The 20,059-nt window shown below is 33.2% G+C and overlaps 1 protein-coding gene across 1 annotated transcript in view; it reads right to left on the bottom strand.

Moving 5' to 3' along the window:
• Nucleotides 1-1,434: 1,434 nt before the first annotated feature.
• LOC133174699 (TSC22 domain family protein 1-like) overlaps nucleotides 1,435-20,059 on the bottom strand; it is a 41,889-nt gene continuing 23,264 nt past the window's right edge. Inside the window, exons 2-3 of the mRNA XM_061309780.1 lie at nucleotides 4,347-4,392; nucleotides 1,435-3,108 (exon numbers count right to left, since the gene is read on the bottom strand). Coding sequence (XP_061165764.1) covers nucleotides 2,914-3,108; nucleotides 4,347-4,392 — 241 coding nt within the window. The 3' untranslated portion in view covers nucleotides 1,435-2,913. The remainder of the gene's footprint in view (nucleotides 3,109-4,346; nucleotides 4,393-20,059) is intronic.

Below are 20,059 nucleotides of genomic sequence, written 5' to 3'. Positions count from 1 at the left end.
AGTAAGTGTTGGCACGAAAAAGATCCCTTATTGCTCAAAAGCCGTAAGTGCCGCATACGTCTAAATTTGCAGCTGGCAAGTGGTGGTGTCTCAAAATCTCGAAGGGACATCAAACAATCAACCGACCAAACAAACAAAACCACCTGGTAAATAAGACAATGGGACAACGATCGATGGGGAATCTATTTTAGAGTTATCGCTCCTACCAAGCAAGTGTACTGAAAATTCTTGCATAAATTCGATAGGTGTAAATCTTCTTACTAAACAAGACAAAAAAAAAGAGAACATTTTGTTCCTGTGTGCATTCTCGTCATATTCATAAACGCATATTTGCCTACAAAACTGGTAAATTACAACAGCCATTTTCATCTGAACTCCGAGTGGTTCCTCCACTGTGTTTTGTAATGGTGATGACTTTTCATGGCAGGCCCGTAGAACGCGAGGGAGGGGGGGGGCATGGAGCCCGCCCATCCCCTATTTCTGAGTATAGTATTTTGCTATAGTAAATTTTCCTTTAGGTGCAGGTTGCCCCCCCCCCCCTTCCCCTCACTTTTTGTTGCTGTAAAGTCGAGCACTGGCAAATTCCAGGATTTAGACAGTTAATTGGGTTTTTTTTTTTTTTGGCTTGTCAGATATTTTGGGAAGTCCCCCCACCACCACTTCTGAAACCGTCGCTACGGGCTTACATGGAGCCGCCCAGAGGAATAGGAGTCTTTTTGTACATCCTTAAATCTTCTGTTCTATTGTTGAGTTGTAAAACCAATCAGATGATCTTTTAGTTTTTCCTGACATTCCGTTAATGAATGCACCCAACTGTTATCCATAAAATTATTCTTCGTAAGAAAACAACTCTCATTTTTACAATGGAACATTATCTTACATTACGTTCACGGTGTATAAGACCTTTATTTTCAACGTGAACGCATAATAGATTCGTCATTCAAGAACCTAAAAAACATAGCCATTGACCAGTTTCATGCAAAAGCTACATGTATATCATAAATGGGTCTTGGCAGTGCCTCTTCTAAACTTGAATTACATGTTGTTTTTTGTTCCCAGTAATGAAGCAAGGATTCATATTAAGAATGTGCATTATCTGTTTTTATAGCGACAATTTTAAAGACTTGAAACCTTCCTCCTTTTTTAAACCAGATCCCCCCATCATCATGAGCACTAAAAACTAATCTTTTTTTTTTGTATGTTCATAAAAAATCTCAGAGCAATATCCTTCATGTACATCCCTGGCTTGGAATCATCTAGAATTGCAACATATCATGAATATATTCAGAGACGAATACCAGGCTGGGTTTTTAATTCACTGAACTCATTAAGTATACTGAAGTCTTTTCTACCTTTTTAAAACAAATTCATTTTAAATCTGTGATCCTTAAATATTATGGCATAAAGGATCCAAAAGAAGGAACATAACACAGGTTTTTTTTCAATATATGCAGATTTTAATATAGATTTGTTTCCAAGCATATCACATTTTAATTTTTTTTTTTTGGACAAATAATGCTAGTCAAAACACACAAACAATGGTAGATGTCTATGGCTTATTTTTTCTTATCACATCAAATTAATGTTCTCAGCACTTACAGTGTAAAGAATAATGGCTTTAAAAAACTCACAGCTGTTAAACTTCTTAACTGAATTTACATCAATGGTTAAGGGACACAACTCACATCTGCATCACAAATTATAGACTCATCTCAGGTGATGTTAAAACAAGACTTAACAATAACTCAATGATTCAATTAAAATAAACTATTAATTAAAAAAAGCCATGATAAAGAAATAGTTTTAACTCTGTTTCTTTTATTCACTTTCCAATTTGTGCGTGCAAGTTTTTTCATTTCTAAAATGACTAGTTCACAAACAATGAATAAAGGTTCAAATGAAACTAATACGTTCTTCAGAACAAAAGAATGAAGAAAATTGGCTGGAAATGGCATATAGCAATTTATATTTCAATTGTATACATATCATTTTTCAACGATTAAAAAATATACTTTTCATAGTTAATACAGAGAAAAATTAATATTTTTACATTATGTACAGATTTGGCGAGATATATGTACAGCCATAATCTCATTTTTATAATTACTTTGCAAACATTTGCCATGAAATTCTATTCACACATTTTATGCAAAGCAATTATTTCACAATTTGCATTGTTATATAATTCCACAGGAAAAAAATAAATCTCCATTCCTTAATTATATATACTGGCCATTGGTCTTGTATGCTTTTTATGTTCATTAAAACATGTATAAAAGCACCTTACGAGCTCAAATGAAGCATGTAGAGCTAACCAAGATCTTCATTTTACATGGCACAAATATTAATGACACTATTTTTTCATCTTTCATAAAACTGATTCTTTTGCTAAAATTCAGTGTAAAAAATGCAATCTATTTGAACAATGTAAATTAATTCTGACACAAATGAATAAAATTTCATCCCATTATTAGTCCACGATCAATTTGTTTTATTTCATTGGAGCAACTATTCTGACTCAATGTCAACTAGGAATGATCAGAGATGATTTGGAATACCAAATTTTTATTCAGTGTTTACAATGTCATGAAAATATTTTGATAGTTAAATAAATGTTTACACATTTTACATTTTGAATGTCACGTTGTGTACCGGTATCATTAGATGAGTATGTCAACGACCTTCCCCTAAAAAAACGCACAACTGAACCAGAGGCCTCAGCTTCGAGTTCCGACAACAGTCTAGGCTTCTTAAACACCAGCTTTGTACAAAGCCTATCAATTCTTTCTGAGAGCCTTCTTTTTTGGACTTTGCAGCAACTCTTCTCCTATTCCTTAGGGACCATCTGGTGGTACCGAGACACTAGAAGCTTTGAGTGGACTGGGCCATCTCAGGCCCGGGGGGACAAGGTTGTCATGAGGATGGGGGAGGGGGCTGTGACTGGCGGGGTTGGGCCAGCAGGGCCAGTGTTTCTGGACTCGCTGCAGCTTTTAGGATGTTGTTCTCATGCTCGAGTTGCGAGTTTTTCTCGATGAGTTCTTTGATCTGTTCCTTCAGAACTTCAACTTCTTCTCTTACGGCATACATCAAATGGCTCTTGACCAGATCCTAAAATAAATGACGCTATATAAACACAAATGTTTTTACAAAAACACATGTATCCTAAACCCACATCAAAAGATTTAATGGGCAGTTATATATTTCCTCCTTAAATCTTTATCTTCGTTCTACTGTGTATTTACAAGTTACAGGAAGTTGCAGGTGTCAAGACCTAATCACCTGTTTCATCATGTATCTTAATAACCCTAAACCCTGAGGTACAGCAATAAAAAAACTATAAATAACACACTATACCTGGTAAATAAATGTACCTAATTTAATAATCCACTGAAAGAACTATTTGCTGACTAGTAATTGAGAACATAATGTTCCAACACACAAATGTAGTCAGTGCAGCAAGTTCATCCTTTCGAAGAAATACATACTGTCAGAACTATTTGGTAACTTCTTGATTAATTTTAGAAAACATTCCATCAGTATCAATGAATTAGCTGCTTTGATTAGCATGCTGATTTTTTATTTTTGAAATTTCACTATAAATAAATCTTTCTGAGATATGAGAATTGAAGCAGACCTTAATTACTTTTGCATGTCAAATTTGTTAGGTCTTGATAATAATATTTATTTCAATACATAAAAAGCATTGAGGGATTTGATTTCTTTATTTCTCTGTTGTTGCAAAAGATAATCAAAATGTCAAATAAGTTCTGCAAAAATAGTCTGAAAACACGAGTTCTATTTCTGTGTCATTTATTAACCAATTAAGTCAAAAAGCAAAAAAAGAGACCTGAGAGAGGGGGAAAAAAAGACAAATTATCCTGTTTCTTGTGCCATTCTTCATGATAAACAACAACGACTAGTTATTTCCATAGTAACAATTACATCAACAATATCCAGTGCTGCAGAAATTGGGCAATAAAATTCACAATTGTTTTGTGTTTTTGCCAGAGATCTCCATGCCCTTGCAATCAATAAAGACCCCCTATCTGTAACTTCTGCGCAGAGACTGAATTTCTACTGACCAGAACTATACATATTACAAAGTTACTCTTAATTTTTACTTTCCCTTTGGTTTCATTAGAACAAACTCTTGATTCCTTAGAATTAACTTAAGTTTCCTTACAATCACCTTTGGTTCCCTTAAAATTCGACCAGATTCCCTTAAAATCGCCTGTGAATCCCTTAAAATTATCCTTGATTTCCTTAGAACTATCTTTAATTTCCTTAAAATTTTTGCTTGCCTCAGAATTATTCTTTGATCAACATGTAAAAATTGTGGTACTCACCATAGCTTGCTCAATCTTGTTATCAATGGCTACTGTGCTTGAACCACTGCAAATAAAATAAAAACATCATTATTATCTCATTAAATATTCATACTTCAGCTATAAAACATTGTTAAGATAACTCTACACAAGAATGACTTGTATACCAGAAATGTCACCAAGTACTACTGCAACCTGTCAAACTTCAATCAAGCTTGACATTTGGGAATTGTTTGTGAAGGGGATTTCCTTTCTATGTACCAAAAGACTTCCAAAATTATGCAAACCCTTTCACACTATTAGTGAATAATCCTGCTGCACATTGAACTATCTTGGAGCAACTAATTATATTTTAGTAAATATCATAACCTGTGCAATTAATTAAGCTAACTTTTGACATGAAAAATACTTGAGAAAAAAAAAAGACAAATGAAAGATAGAATGATTCATGATTTAAAAAAAAAAATCAATATCCATGATGAATTGAAGTCCACAAGAGAGCATTAATTAAAAAAAAACTTTTTTTAAATTCAAAAATTTTTTAAAAATATAACGCACTCAAAACACAGGAAGAGATGAAGGATAGTTCTCATCTCTCTCAGAATCCGAATTTTATCATGCTTGCTTTTCTCTGAACACAGAGGGGCATTAAGCAATGAATCCATATCAGAACAGACCACAATCCAAGTCCAGCTCACAACGGCTGCTAAACGCTGAATGACTGACATGTCCCGGACCTCTGACTTTATATACACCATCTCACTTCCTCGAAAAACCAGATCAGACCAGATCCCAAAACCTCAAATATTTTGCTCTGTTAATGACGATGCCCTGTACAGTCGACAGGTCACAAGGGGAATTCACAGTGATTATGCGCTATACTGGATAAATGAAAACAGTACTATCTCCTGCGGAAGATATGAACATACTACAACTGAGTGTTAGTTGTTTACGACACTATAGTGATTCAAGGACTTCTACATTTAACTCCTCCCCAACGATCAGCTGTTTGAAGTTGAATGCCCTCTGAAATATAACCCTGACCTTGACTGCTTGTGAACCTCTTGTTGATCAATGTAAATCCGTAACCTTCTTATCTTTAATGGCTCAGCAAAACCATCCAAAGGGGCATTGAAACTTGTTTAAATGACTTTTTTTTCAACAGTTCAATAAAACTTTCCTCATACTTGTAAGTTAGAAAAATTCTCAACCATTATGTTGTAGCTATAGCATCTTTTTACTGTGGTCTCTGATGCTTTTTGCTAGAAAATTATCTTCATCACTTAGCATTTGTAGCAGTTTTTGAGTCCTGATTTGAAACACTTTCAAAGATCTTTTCATTTATTCATAAAATAAAGGGAAATGTTTCCGAGTTTGTATTCTCCTTAAAACTTTCAGAAAGCTCTCAGAAATATTTAACTTAACTTCTTATACATGACCTCCACAAAAAAGAAATACAAACTTTTAGATTTACAATTGCATCTACATTTATTTTTCAAGTGGTTAAACACCAGCCTAAGCAGTTCATCAAAGCATTATAAAACATGTTTGCCTCAGAGCACTGCGCAGGTCCACCCTTCAAGGGCAAAGTTCGTCTGTTTGTTTACTTGAATTATCCAATGCAGCGTCAATAAAATTGTGCCCTAGGTCACCCACCCCTTGACTGCCTGATTCCAGTCCCAGGGTTGCTGTCTGACCTTGGGTTGGGGATAACAAAGGCTATTTTTATGGGGGAAACTTTCAATCTGTATTGAAAAACATTATCAGCAGATTAAACAGTATTATGTTCAAAAGAATCAATTGATAAGACTTTATGGTAAAAATGGATATTATAATTTTTTTTTGAAGAGCCCAATCCATCATTTTCCTTTGTCACAATACATTTATCATCCTCTATTTAGGTCATTATCAGGAATGCCTATAAAGAATATTTATACACAATTTTTATTTCACATTAATGTTACTAGTTGTGTCTTCAAAGAAATAATAAAAAGACTGCAAACTAGTATAAACAGGTCCACACTGCCTGCATGTGCAATTAACTGTGTAGCACTTCGTTAATTATGTGACAGAATGACCCACATCTAGCTGACAGCTGTAAATGATTTGATGACCATTATATGCCTATATATGGCCTGGTATAAGTAGGTCTGGAGGTCATGAAATAGGTCACTCGGCCAAAAATGACCACTTCAGCACATCTGATTGTCACCATCCTTGATGTTCATGTGCATGTAATAGCAAAAAATATCTAAATACATCAAAGTTTACTGCTAGCTTAGGGTATTTAATGTATCCTCTTTATGATGTACAGAAGAAAATATGCAGTACATATACATGTATATGTATAATGCATAAATCACGTACATACAGAATATTCTATTCATCAGGTGGATTACAATATTTAAAGAACAACATTTAATCAAGGTCTTTCCTCTATATAAATATTCTTCGACACCTGGCCTGGATCACTGAAGGTCAAAAAACACTTCAGAAAACCCAGATCAATCATTCAGAGTGGACAAATATTGGCCCAATAGAAATTACTGCTGACTGGACAATAGAAATCTGATTACATGTAGTGTCCATCCAGGGAGAAGTTCAAACTGTTTATGCTATCTGCCATAGTGCGGCCTTGAAGATAGGATAAGCCCTGGCCACTGGTGGCCAGTCTATTGAACAAACAATTAGTACAAAGACAATGTAAAAACGTGAATCCTGTACACTCGTGAATCCTGTACACTCGGCTAAGGTACAATTGCTGGGTATAAGGTATTTAGCAAAAGTATACAGGCAGCAAATAATGCCCTTACAGGCAGTAGGTGCCAAAGTTTACCGGTATTGGATACCCTACCCCCTCCCCTCCCCCAACACTTTTATGTATAATTTTATATAAACACTGTAGACAGTGCATCCATCAGTGAATTATATATAATGTTTTTCAACTGTGCTAATGTGCAAAGAAAACCTGACAAAAGATAACTTTGTGTAATGAAATACAGATTCTTTACATTACCTGCCAATTAATTTCCATTTTACACACAACATACTTTTGTATTAACATTGAGTCAATATTGCTACCATATAAAGCAACACAGCTTGCTAGATCAATTCATTCTGTGTCACCTAGGTTTAAAATCTATTCTAAAAACTTTGATGGGAACCATGTCCTCAATTATGAAACATTAAAAAACATTAAAATAATTTAAATACGATTAATCTACTTAACATAGCTTAATTACGACCTTATTATATTACAGTATTTCTAATACCTACCTGGCCGTCATCCTCTGGAATATTTAGCCCAGTATAAAAAATCAATACCTTTGGTCTCTTTGCATAAATGTATATTTACGTAATTAGAAAACAATAGGATGATTTAAAGCACATCCACTAATTGTGATTTTCTGAGACATATTTTACCCTCATCTGAAACCACAAGTCTATACCTTTGATGAAATGAAAGCCGTTTTGTTACCTGATTCAAATAATGTTCCATCGAAATGTTCCATCGAAAACCAAAACTACACATAAAACAGATAGACACTGGTCTGATGGTGTTCGAGTTTAGCAAAAGTCAGTTAATTGTGTTTCAATTTACTGCCAGTGGAAAATACACCTCTGTTTTTTAATCTATTATAAGCTTTATCTAAGTCAGTTATTTGTGGTATATATCATATGTGTGAAGATAATGTTTCTATTTATAGTAAACTCAAGTTCCTCTCTCTCCAGGTAGCATCCTTTTCATCCCCAACTTTTCCAAATAACATCCACATTTTGTCTTAAAACAAAACGTCTGCAAACAGGTTTCCATGAACCTATGAACCTTCTGAAAACAATATATGCCAAAGACACAAAAAAAAATTCTCTCCACAACAAATTTTCAGAAAAGTCACTTCAAGGAGACTTCAGATACAATTGCAGCTATTCTCTTTTTTTTAAAGCTCTGCATTATGCATGGTTCATCTAGGATGTTACAATTATATCTGTCGGTTGATCAAGTGCACACTTAATTTGAATGGAAACGCCCAGTACGTGTGCTTTTAATAATTCAGAGAAGATCATCCATAGTTTAAAGAAGCCTCCTGCAGAGTGCAGAGTTAAGTGTGTATTACTAATACAATACAAAACACAACAAACTGCGCATTACTGTTATAACTTCATTATTATCTACCAAATCGACCAGATAAATAAAGATCAAAATAAAACTGTTCTACTTTTTGGACGAGTCAAAATTGCTTTGTAATACTTGATTCATCAAGTTTTTTTTATGGTGGCATTTTAATCAATTCCTTTGCAATGTTCACTTAGGAAGGATGCATTGATAGCCTATAATAGTCCTTCCCCCAATCATCCATTCCAATATTTATATAAAACGCAGATAAGATGCACCTGCCCTAAAAAAAAAAAAAGTAAAAAATCTGGGTCACTTGGCACAAAGGTAAACAACAAGTGGAAAGATCAAAAAAGCAAATTTACTACATTCTTTCTTCAGCGACAAAACAATCTCACTTGATGGAAAATTTTTTGCTCTGATGTAGAGGCAGAATTGAATTAATCAATAATAAACTCTATCCTCTCAATCCAGACAGGCTGCAGTGACTTTGTTTCGTAAACTATTTGCCCTGGATGCATTGCTTTTTCTGAGGGTAACATTTAAGCACATACAAGACTCCCAATAATCTTGTATAGATAAATCTTAACAAGATGAATGTGCTGATGAAGATGAGGTAATTATTTGGGTGCAAAATGACATTCCCTGGTTTATTCACCTCACTGACAATAAAGTCTATAGGATATACACCTTTAGCAGGAATTGTGACGTCAGAGAAATCTCGCACATATAAAATGCAATATTCGCAACAAAAAGCCGCCATAATCACCAAATCACACAAACAGACAATATCCCCTGGGTCACAACCTTCCCCCCCCCTCCCCCAAAAAAAAGGCAGTCATCACCATCAAAAGGTAAAGACATCACAATATCCCCAACAGAATGCAGTCATCATCACCACAGACAACGTCCTTGCATTTATCACACCTGTTACATCCACTCATGTAATGACTGCATCATTTACATTCACAAAGTTACATGTAAGGAGGAAATTACAGACCACCTTTACTTGAATGTTAATTCACTGATATTTTAATCATAATAGAGTGGGGCAGGGAGCTAGCTGGGTAAAAATTCGCCAAGACTAGACTGTTTGAATGTAAATATGGATTTAAAATTACTTTCATATTGTTATCTACACATGAGGCAAGCATCTTAATGATATATGTCTTTATATAATAATCAATACTGATAGCTCTCTTTTTGTTTATTATTCATTTTTTTTTTGGTCCAATTTCTTGCAACTGTCTTGTCTTTGAATCCTTTCTTTAATTGTAAAATGACAGCCTGAACCGAGAACTGATAACAAAAAACTTTTTTTTTCATTTTCTGCTCCATTTAATATCTTATTGAGTGGCACTGCTGGGTCTATATATACTTACCAACAGTTCTGTAGGTAAGCTATGGAGGAATGCATTAAAATACTGTCCTGAAAGAGACTCTTGGGGGAGTGCAGTTCCAAGTACTCAAACAAAGACTCCTTTTCATGGGAGAGAGAGGGCTCCATCTCTGGTAGTAGCATCTCAACTGTACACATTTTAACGAGTCTTATAACACAACAATGTTCTGATTTCTAAACTATTGGCTTCCACATACGAATCGTTCTGTCTTGTGTACAAATGAATTTAATCAATCGATTATTGTGAAATGCCTTCCTTCTTTCGAGAAAAGGATTCTAAAAATAGATTTTAAAAATTTTCCACTGTGACTGATCAGCTGGTCTGGGAAATTCCTTTTTAATACTTTGTTTTCACTTTGTTATAGAAATGCACTGTCTAGGCAATGTTCCATGGGAAACTGAAACTGTGTTACTGGTGATGAATTAGTGGCCTGCCTATAGGTTACATCACTTGCACAGGTATTGCAGATAGAATACACAAACAAGGAGCTCTCTTATCTATATATATCAAAACCTATAAAGACATGTGGTGGGCAGAGCTTCAAATGAGAGCTTATTATCAACAACCAATCAATGTCTTAGAAAACATAGCCCAACATGAATATTTAAAACTAAGCAGTTTGTTGGTTTACAAAATGCAGATCTTCGAAATATGTATGAACTTGATTACCAAGGAATTGACACTATGCTGCAATTTTTCTTTACAATTAAGTTTACATAACCTAGACCACCTTTTTTAACACTTAAAATTGCAAATTTCTTGCCAAAAAAAATGATTTAATGCATTTGCAGAAAAACTTAACACATAAATATCTCTCTCTGTCAACTGTCTTGATATGGCTGCACATTTATCCATCAAAGTTGTGAATTAGATGAATTTTGAAATATTTCAACATGCAGTCACATTTATTTGGTTACAATATTAGTGCACTGAATTGGATTTGCAGTTATTGATGAAATGTAATCATGCAGTGAAGTAACTTGTGCATGATGATTTCTCCACTTTGAACTTGAAATTTCATCATATATTTAATGTCTATTCATTGACATGTACATGACAATAAGTAGGAATTTAGCATATAGGAATTTGAATGGACTGTAATGTATCTTCAATTATTAATAAATAACTATGTATTAAGAACAGGAGTTATAATTGTGAAGTTTTTGATTTTTCATCATTATATTTGCAGTATTAAAGCCACGTACTTGTATGCCAACAATCAGAGCATGACATTATAGCCCCCCAAAACATCAAAGAAAATCACCTCAAGGCTTTATTGAAACAGAGACATTTTGCCAAAACACTGCTTTATGAAAGTCAAACAAGTCGATCCATCAAAATATCTAATTTACATTTCCCCCCTTAGGAACTATGAAGAGAGATGTGAATACAAGGGGCCAGAAATTCAAGGTGACATATGCTCTGCTTAGGTGTTCCTTAGATCTCCACTGAATATTTCAAAGTGCTTTTTAGCTGTACCAAAATACTTCTGTCACCAGACGGTACCAAATTCTTAAGATATGACTCTTATTTCATTTAAGCGAAAGAGTATAATTTTGTAAACCACCCACTTTACGTAACGTAAAATCAGTTTAGCATTGTCATACTAGGGTGATTCAAGGCGTTATAGCACTGTGCAGAAAAAACAGGAAATCAGACCATGAAATGTTACCACACCACTCACAACTTCAATGACATCAACTCTTTATGAATAATGGCTGCACACTTCTCAAATTCTGTCTTACTTATGGACACCACTACCACCCTTTCTTACTAAGCCCATTGACAGGAAATATTTCCGGACCTTTATGACTCGGTCAATCCAAAGTCCTATAGCGATTTATAAATAAAAATCTGTACTCAGAAATAACATTTCATTTTTTTTCATTACAACCATAGCAATGCTCTTTTAATACTCTTAAATAGTGACACTCAATTCAAAGGCAACTTATGGGACTTCAAAAGAATGCTAGAAAGTCAAAGACCTAGCTGGACAATTCTTCCTGTATCAATGTACAAGTTCCAAGATAGAAGGCCGATATATATAGAAAATACTGAAATTCAAAAAACAATCTTTACACACACAAAGGAATAAACAACTTTACCAATTACACAAACATTTTAACTAATACGGTCCTTGACCATGAATTAAATGTTGGAAAATGAAACGGATTAAATGATGTTATAAATGTAGCATTAAAATCCTATACTTAGTACACTAAATTTGTCAGAGCAGATATATGTCAAACTGTTCTAGTAATTTGTATATTGTATGCAGATGTACATTATTTATATTTTTTATAAATAAAAATATCAAAAAATAATAATGTAATACTTTTTATTTGTGAGAACTTTAATTATTTTAGCATATAATTACCCATTGCTGGCTAAATGCCAGCAATGCGTAATTATATGCTCACAGAAATTTCACTCCTGCATATAATATTGCATAACTATAGATTATGTAGCACAATTCTGATCAGAATTTGTGAAAAATTTTTCTCGCTTCTAAGTTCAAAATCACAATCTTGCAAAAATAAGGTGTCACGAAAATTTGGTGATCTACAGTTTCAAAATAAATTAAAAATATATATATTATCAAAAAGTCCAATTTTTGACTTGAAATTTAAGGCACTATCTTTAAAAACATCTTCATTGATCAGACAAGCAATGCCCTACATTAATATTTCAACAAAGAAGCGTAAACTGCTTAACTTCTGAATTAATCTGGGGATTCTTCCTTGCTCTGAACAATTGGCAGTTTGTCCTTAAGTTCAGTGACATACATCTACGCAGAAACATATGCATTCTAATTTTAGTTCTATAAAGAGAGTGTCAATTTTCACAACCCAGTCCATTGCCATAATAACATGAGAAATCCTCAAACCTGCACAATACGACCAGTGATACATAAAACGTAAAGATTTTTTTTTTAAATTGTTGTATTCAATCGCAGAAGCCGGATTGGCACAGTTTGATATATAAGAGGATTTCCTACATCACAAGGCAATGGAAATCAATATCTATGGAATAAGATTGAATGTCAACACTCTCCAACCTTTAAGTTAATGACTTCCAGCAAGCATCAGTGGTCACTGATGAAAAGAACTGCATCATGAGCAACAGAACAATAAGATGGTTACTAACAGTGATCTCCATCCCACAGAGGGTCAGTAACATGTGATATAATGAACCAAACTGATGTGAAAATGTGCAAAATCAAAATTCAGGGGGACTGACTTGTGGTATATGTTAATGAGATTAAGTGACTGATTGAAAAAGAGAGATTTGTAATTTCTGATTGAAGATCAATGAAACTGGGACAAAATCGTACAAAAGGCCGACTTACCGAATTTTCCTCAGTCTATTAAAATACATCAACAAAAGAACAAGGAAACATGAAAAATCAGGAAGCTAAAAAAAACTTACTTCATCCATTTTTTAAAATTATGATAATTACTCATAGACTTGGCCCCAAGACCATAAATTAAGAACAAACTTAATTAAGTCAATATTTAGATTTTGAAAATCTTGACTTTAATTCAATTAAAGTCTTTGAAAAGTTGCAAATTTGTAAAATATTCAAATACTATTACATATCAAAATTTGGTTTTATTTTCTTGATTATTTCAAAAGTTATACAAATTGGAAATTTTGACTTAAGTTCTCAGTTTATGGTCTTGGCCGGGGCCTGGTTTAAGATGGTAAAGTTTGCCATAAACCTCTAAGCCAAAGGGTGTTCCATATTATGTTGAGAAATACAGTAAAACATGGTGACAGCAAACATGTTTATAAATGAATCCATGTTTGAAGTGAAATTTTTTAATCCCTTGTAGTTTTAAAATGAAATATCAGAAATAACAATTCCAACTGAATTGAATCGAAGTTCTTCCTGACCCTAGGACTTTGCTATAATGATTTTTTACTGTATTTTATGAAAAACTGATTGATCACATTTCTCAGAATTGCAAAGTAGCTAGGCTAGTATAAATGTTTACAACTCAATTCAGTGGAATTTTATTATCTAAATCTCCTCATCTTAAAAATCCTCAAAATATTCAGACAATGGATACAAAACAAACAAGTTTGAAAGTCCATATATAATAGATAAAGTTATCAAAACAACTGGAATGACCCGTACGTAATAGTCAGATAGGGGGAACTTGGTATCATAACTTATCATAAACCTGACCACAGAAATTTTATCTAAATTTTGTCTCAAAAGTTCATTTCTATGTCAGTCTAATTCATTCAGACTTTGCAAAACGTTTGTACAAGTCATATATGCACAATTTAAATTTAGAGTGATAATGTATACAGATGTTTACATACATGATTTAAAAAAAATATCTATATATATAACCCTGTATATATAAAACCCAATGATAAGGAATATTCAGCTAGGATCTAAATGTTTATGCACTTCAAATGGTGTTAAAAGCAAAACATAGTCATAAAAGCTTTCTACCTACAAGTTTAAATTCTGACAAAATTTCATGAATGATAAGAATTTTAAGGTTTTTTTTAAAGCAAAGCTAAGAGGCTCTAGAATTTACACAAATTTGATTTAAGGCATAAAAATCAATTTTGGTGTACGTGTGCATGCAGAAAAAAAGCAATTTCAACAAGTTCTTTGTTCATGACAAACCTTATACATGTAGTCCCCACCCTTTTGAACAATGATTTATAAACTGGTTTAACAAATATTTGGTCAAGAGGGAGTCATTTTTACATCATTCTTAACTCCCACTTTAGATGAGTTTTGTGTTTCATTTTTTAACTTTGTTTTCTATTTTTACTTACTTCCTTTTTGTAAGTCACAAATTATAATTATTCACATAATAAAAAAAAAAAAAGAAGGGGAAAAAAGGAGTACTTATTCAGGATGCCGAGTTGTGTATTTTACTTTGTAGAGAAAACTTGCCATTGTATTAGCAATTGTTTGGTTGTGCAATTGAGCTAGACAGCATGTGCCACTTCAGTATTTCTACAATGCACATCTTAAACAAAAATAATGCTGAAAGAGTTTACAAATATATGTTTGATTTCAAAGTCTGTAGTCATGGTCTTTTGTTTATATCTCGTCTTGACAGAAAGAACTTGAGGTAAACAACAAGCTTTCAGGCTTGTCAAACGTAGACAGAATTCAATTACACACAGATGCTTCTTCTCCGAGAATCTCTACAAAGGCATGTTGAAAAAACGGTAAAACTGTTTTTACAACAGAAAACTCTGAGACAAACACTGAGACTATATACTCTGGTAGTCTGAGTCATTCTGGCAATGGTAGGCCTGATCTACTAAAGTCATCCCGTTAGCTCATGCCATCACATTATGAAGAGGTTATTGCTCCACTTTACCAAGGGCAAGGCCCTTCAAGTAGTACAAAACATATTTAACACCAATCGATTTCCTTGCGAGTCTAAATAACAATGATTTTTTTCTATGTTTGTATACAGTTACTAACTTTAAATCTGGTGGTTTTTGCAAAATTGATGAATCAGGTAATGCTAGAGGCCAAGGACCCTTAAATCTGGGGATGAACATAATTAAGTGATATAAGGATGACCCTATGACCATAAGAACAAATTGTTTTTCAAAATAGAATATATGTATACACAAGTAAACGTCCTTCCTTATGCAAACAAAAACATATAAAAGAGGGAGCCAGAGAGTTTGTCTAATAACTAGTGTCTGTTTGGGAAAAAAACATATGTGTTTAATTTAAGATCCCAGTTTGTACATCTGAATGTCAATGCCCTAAAATACCATAGGACAGTGGTCCCAACAAATCACTTCTGACTACCGGTCATGTGAATTACCTGATTGGTCAATTTTTTTGTGAAAAAAGTGCCAGTAAAGGCTTATGGTCTTTTTTTCCTCAACAGTAATCTCATATTTATAGCAACTCTCTTCAACTAACCTGTACAACACTTCAAATGAGTTAAAAGAATCCAATATATTTAACTTGTCTAATTTCTCACTCTTAAGCTTTTAATGAATTGTATTAGTTCTAAGTGTATTTATAATATTTATCAGCATGGAACTTGGACATCTGTAAGAAAAAAAAGTTCACCTGCATTTGAGAAACTTAACAATTAAACCATAAGGAAATTGTTCATGAAATATATTAAGTAAAATAACTGTTATTTCATTTAAAACTATCATCATATTTTTACATACTTGCAATGAAACATTTCCACAAAACTTTTTGTGCATCAAGTAATTTGACCGATTTTTTTTCAAATCCAATTTTTTTTATCAGAGTTTGTTATCGACTATGAAACCAAAATATTGACATGGCCTACTTCTTTGATACGGAAAATATTTTAGACTGATTACCGATTACAAACAAATCGAGCTCCATGTCCGAAGTTTTAATTCGTGATGTTCTGATTTGCCTTTGCAGTATTTGTTAATTAATTAAATGTAATTTTTGCATCTGGCATAAAACAATTACAGACATGTATTGACTGTATTGATATTTAAATCATTTTTAGTTAGAATGCAAAAGTATGTTGTAAAAAAAGTCTGTAAACTAGCTCTCTTTTACCACTGGGTATGATCCTAATCATTCCTCAAATTGACCATTATCAAAATGATGTGTAATTTGCAAACGTATAATAATAGCTAAGTTTTGGTGTGCAAAAAAGATACAGACAGATCTATATAAACAAACAAAGCAATCTTGATAACCCACCAAAAGTATTATGGTAGGACACTACACTTGGAGTATTTCATATTTTTGCATCACACATTTTCAGTAACAGACTAAGTCAATTCAACTATGCGTGGTCTCCTCATTCCAGATTCATCCGGCTTTATCTTGCCCATGTTTCATCTTCCCAGTAAAATATTAAACAAGTTCTGCATGTTTTCTGTCAGACTAGAGGGGTGTGAATCTGTTGACGTAGGACTATATCAGTAACGTCAATAAGACAATTATAAGCCACTGGCACCCTCTCTCAGCCTCCCATCAGACTGTGGACTCAATTTGGGTCAATATCAGCCAAATTTACACAATGATTGTCATTTACGACCTGCTGCCTCAGAAACAATTGATGAAAATGAAGCCAGAGATAGCAATGAAATCCTTATTGATTTAAAAGTTCAACAACATTCACGGTCCTTATTGTTCTGTAATATTAGAGTAACACCCAGAAGCAAAACGCTGGCTCTGTTTTGCTTCTTTCTTTTTTTTTTAATTGCAAGATTAGATCTGGAGACAACCAGAAATGTTATAACAGCAATTAAATAAGAAATAAAACAAACAATTCAAGAGTTAGCAAATTTGCCACTTAAAACACCCAGACACCAAAAAACCCCCAGAAATCCTATATATTTATACATATGTATTTAATTCAAACATCAAACCTCAACCGAACAAATTACAAGACTTGCAAACATTGTTCGGAAAATACCGGATCAAAACATGGGGTGAAGGTTTGTAGACAATCTAGTCCAGTGTAGAGTTCATTCGCTTGCATAACAAACTTAAGCCAAGGTCAGGCTGTGTCAATCTGGGGTCACTTAAAGGTTTACTGGGGACACAGTCAGCCCATTCATTGTTTAAAGCTCCATGCAGTGATCACTGCTTGTATCCATGGGCCAATTAATTGAATCAATATTTAATTTCTGATCAGTCATTCTTTTAATCCAAATAATGAAGAAGTATAACATATGTAATCTATTAAAGGCAAAATTGCAAACTTGTATATATATATATTGTGTGTGACCTTAAAGCAGGCAGAAAAATCACAATGTCTGAAATGGAATTTTCTGCATTCTTCACATCTGATAGAAGTAAAATACTTTTTAATATATCACTCATAAATATGACAATAAAATATATATATATCCTTATACATAATATCAAAATTATTGTCATCTAAGGAACCCCATGTTTCTTGTGTGCAAAAACCTGTCATGTTTTTTTTCAAAGTGACTCACACACCTACTTAATTAACCACACCCCTAGTGGGCCCTAAACAAAAAGAAATAGCAGTGCACCACTAAACAAAATCACTGAAACATACCATCTTAAATCAAACACATGCAAATTTACTCAGGTGTTTATAACACAACCATATTAGGCAACCAATCAAATACGGATATAAAATATGTACAATTCCAGTGATGATTTAGAGTGGGAGTATATCGATATTTAATTGATTATAATGTAGTAATAATTAAGACACATAATAAAAGATGAAATCAAAAGACATCAGTTGACGATCTTGTTTTTGCGCTCTGACAATTTTCAGTAAGTCATCAGTGACACAATCCATCACACAAAGAAGGTAGGAGGTTATGTCCAAAACTTACCCCCAATGTCGGAAAATCGCGACACAAAAATGTTATCAGATGTAAATAAGATAAAACTGTTTACCTTAGATGGATAGAGATTTAAGGTATGTGCATACTGAGTCATTTGAAGGTTAAAAATGTCCAATCAAGATCGAATGTTTTAATGCATTAAGTGTGAATGTTCAAACACTTATTCATTATAGTCAAGACAACCAATTATGTGGTAAAAATTAAAATGACCATGTAAGAAAATGTGTGCACATGCAAAGACAGTATATTAATTTGCACGCAGATGCATCAAGGTTTTCAGTTTTTTTAAAAATTATTTTGTTTTTGTTTTTTTGTTTTTTATTTTTGTTTTACAATCACATGCAGGTAATGAATAAGGAAAAGAATTGTAGTCCATTGCACACATACTTTTCATGAGCTTTGAAAAGCACTTCCTTAGTAAGACACTTGCCAAGTTAAGAAATACAGTCCTTTTATAGATGTATAATTATGCAAAATAGACAGCAAAATGTATTTTAATTTTTAAGAGATATAAAATTATCTGATGTGACACTTTAACTGACAAAACACATAATGTTTAAGTGACAATAGCATATCTCTGTCATCTATTTTAGGACACGTTTCCAACATTATGCTGCACAAGTTTGAAATTCACAAAAAACATCAGGGCTGAAAATTTTTAAAAGAAAATACTTTTAAATTTAAAATACTTTTAAAATCTTTTTTTTTTTTAAATCTTCTAAGGGTTTGTAAAATCTGACTGTACATTTGAATTAAGTTTGAGCAAAAAAAAAAACAACAACACACAAACAAAAATCAAAACAAAACAAAATCTATGACTAACCTATCTAATTGAGAATCATGCTGCAAGTTTAAAGAGCTTAATCCCTCTACAGATATGATGCATCATACATTAAGAATGGGCGTTGTGCTGGGATCTTCAATTGTACTTATTAATAATTAGAATCAGGAGTTGCAGGCTTCTTTATTGCTCCATCATAATCCTAATCTATCCTAATCGTGCTCCTGCATGTGTTTATACTTTTGGTGTAATTCGGTGCAACCACATGCAGGCTGAACTGCACGTATTACCTCAAGATGACCGCGACAAATCTGCCACTTTGGCGCCAACGATGCTCTTGCACAAGAAAATTGCAAGAGTTAGTATGCACCAACAATTTGAGGAAGGTATAATAATAAAGATGATACAATAATGAGGAAATAAGACACATAAATAATAAATTTCTTTCTGACTGATGTATTATACTGTATTACCATCATTAAATCGTCAATTCATATGCACATCATTATGCATAAGATTTTTTTTATATGCAGTCAACATTAGAATTTACCTGTACACAAATAAACCATGTTCTCTTTCTGGTAGAATTTGACATTGCCATATATTAAATTACACAATTTAATGTAGTAATATTTAAACTTCAACATCAGCCGTAAGAAATTGACCTAATTATTCATTAAAACACATTTATACCTTGACACATATTTCTGTTGATGTCTTCACTTTTTGTAAAGGAATACCTTACCTGATGGAAATTTACAGACAAAGCTAGACAAATAGCGAGAGATTCAGCCTACAGTTTTAAAAAAAAAAAGCAAGAGACGAAGGTAAACAAAACACGATACCTCATTGTACGATCTCTGTGGAAATTACTTAGCAAATATCCTCAGGAGCAGAGATGATCATAATAGCAATTTTTTTCTCAAATTCAACACAGCCATGTCAAATTCCTTCCCTCTTGATTTCAGAACACAAAATGGAAATACCCTGCCAACTTCCTGTTTACATATGTGCAGCTTCAAACTTAATGAATTTTTTAAATATCAATTTTATTTCTGGGTGTCAAGTGTGCAAGATAAAAAATACCAAGTACAGAGCAGGC

The sequence above is a fragment of the Saccostrea echinata genome, unplaced genomic scaffold (assembly GCF_033153115.1).
Source record: "Saccostrea echinata isolate AGI-Se365-2 ecotype Australia unplaced genomic scaffold, CSIRO_AGI_Sech_v1 ptg000058l, whole genome shotgun sequence".
NCBI lineage: Eukaryota > Metazoa > Mollusca > Bivalvia > Ostreida > Ostreidae > Saccostrea > Saccostrea echinata.
Note: the sequence above shows the minus strand (reverse complement) of the source record. Positions and strands in the feature narration are given on the sequence as shown.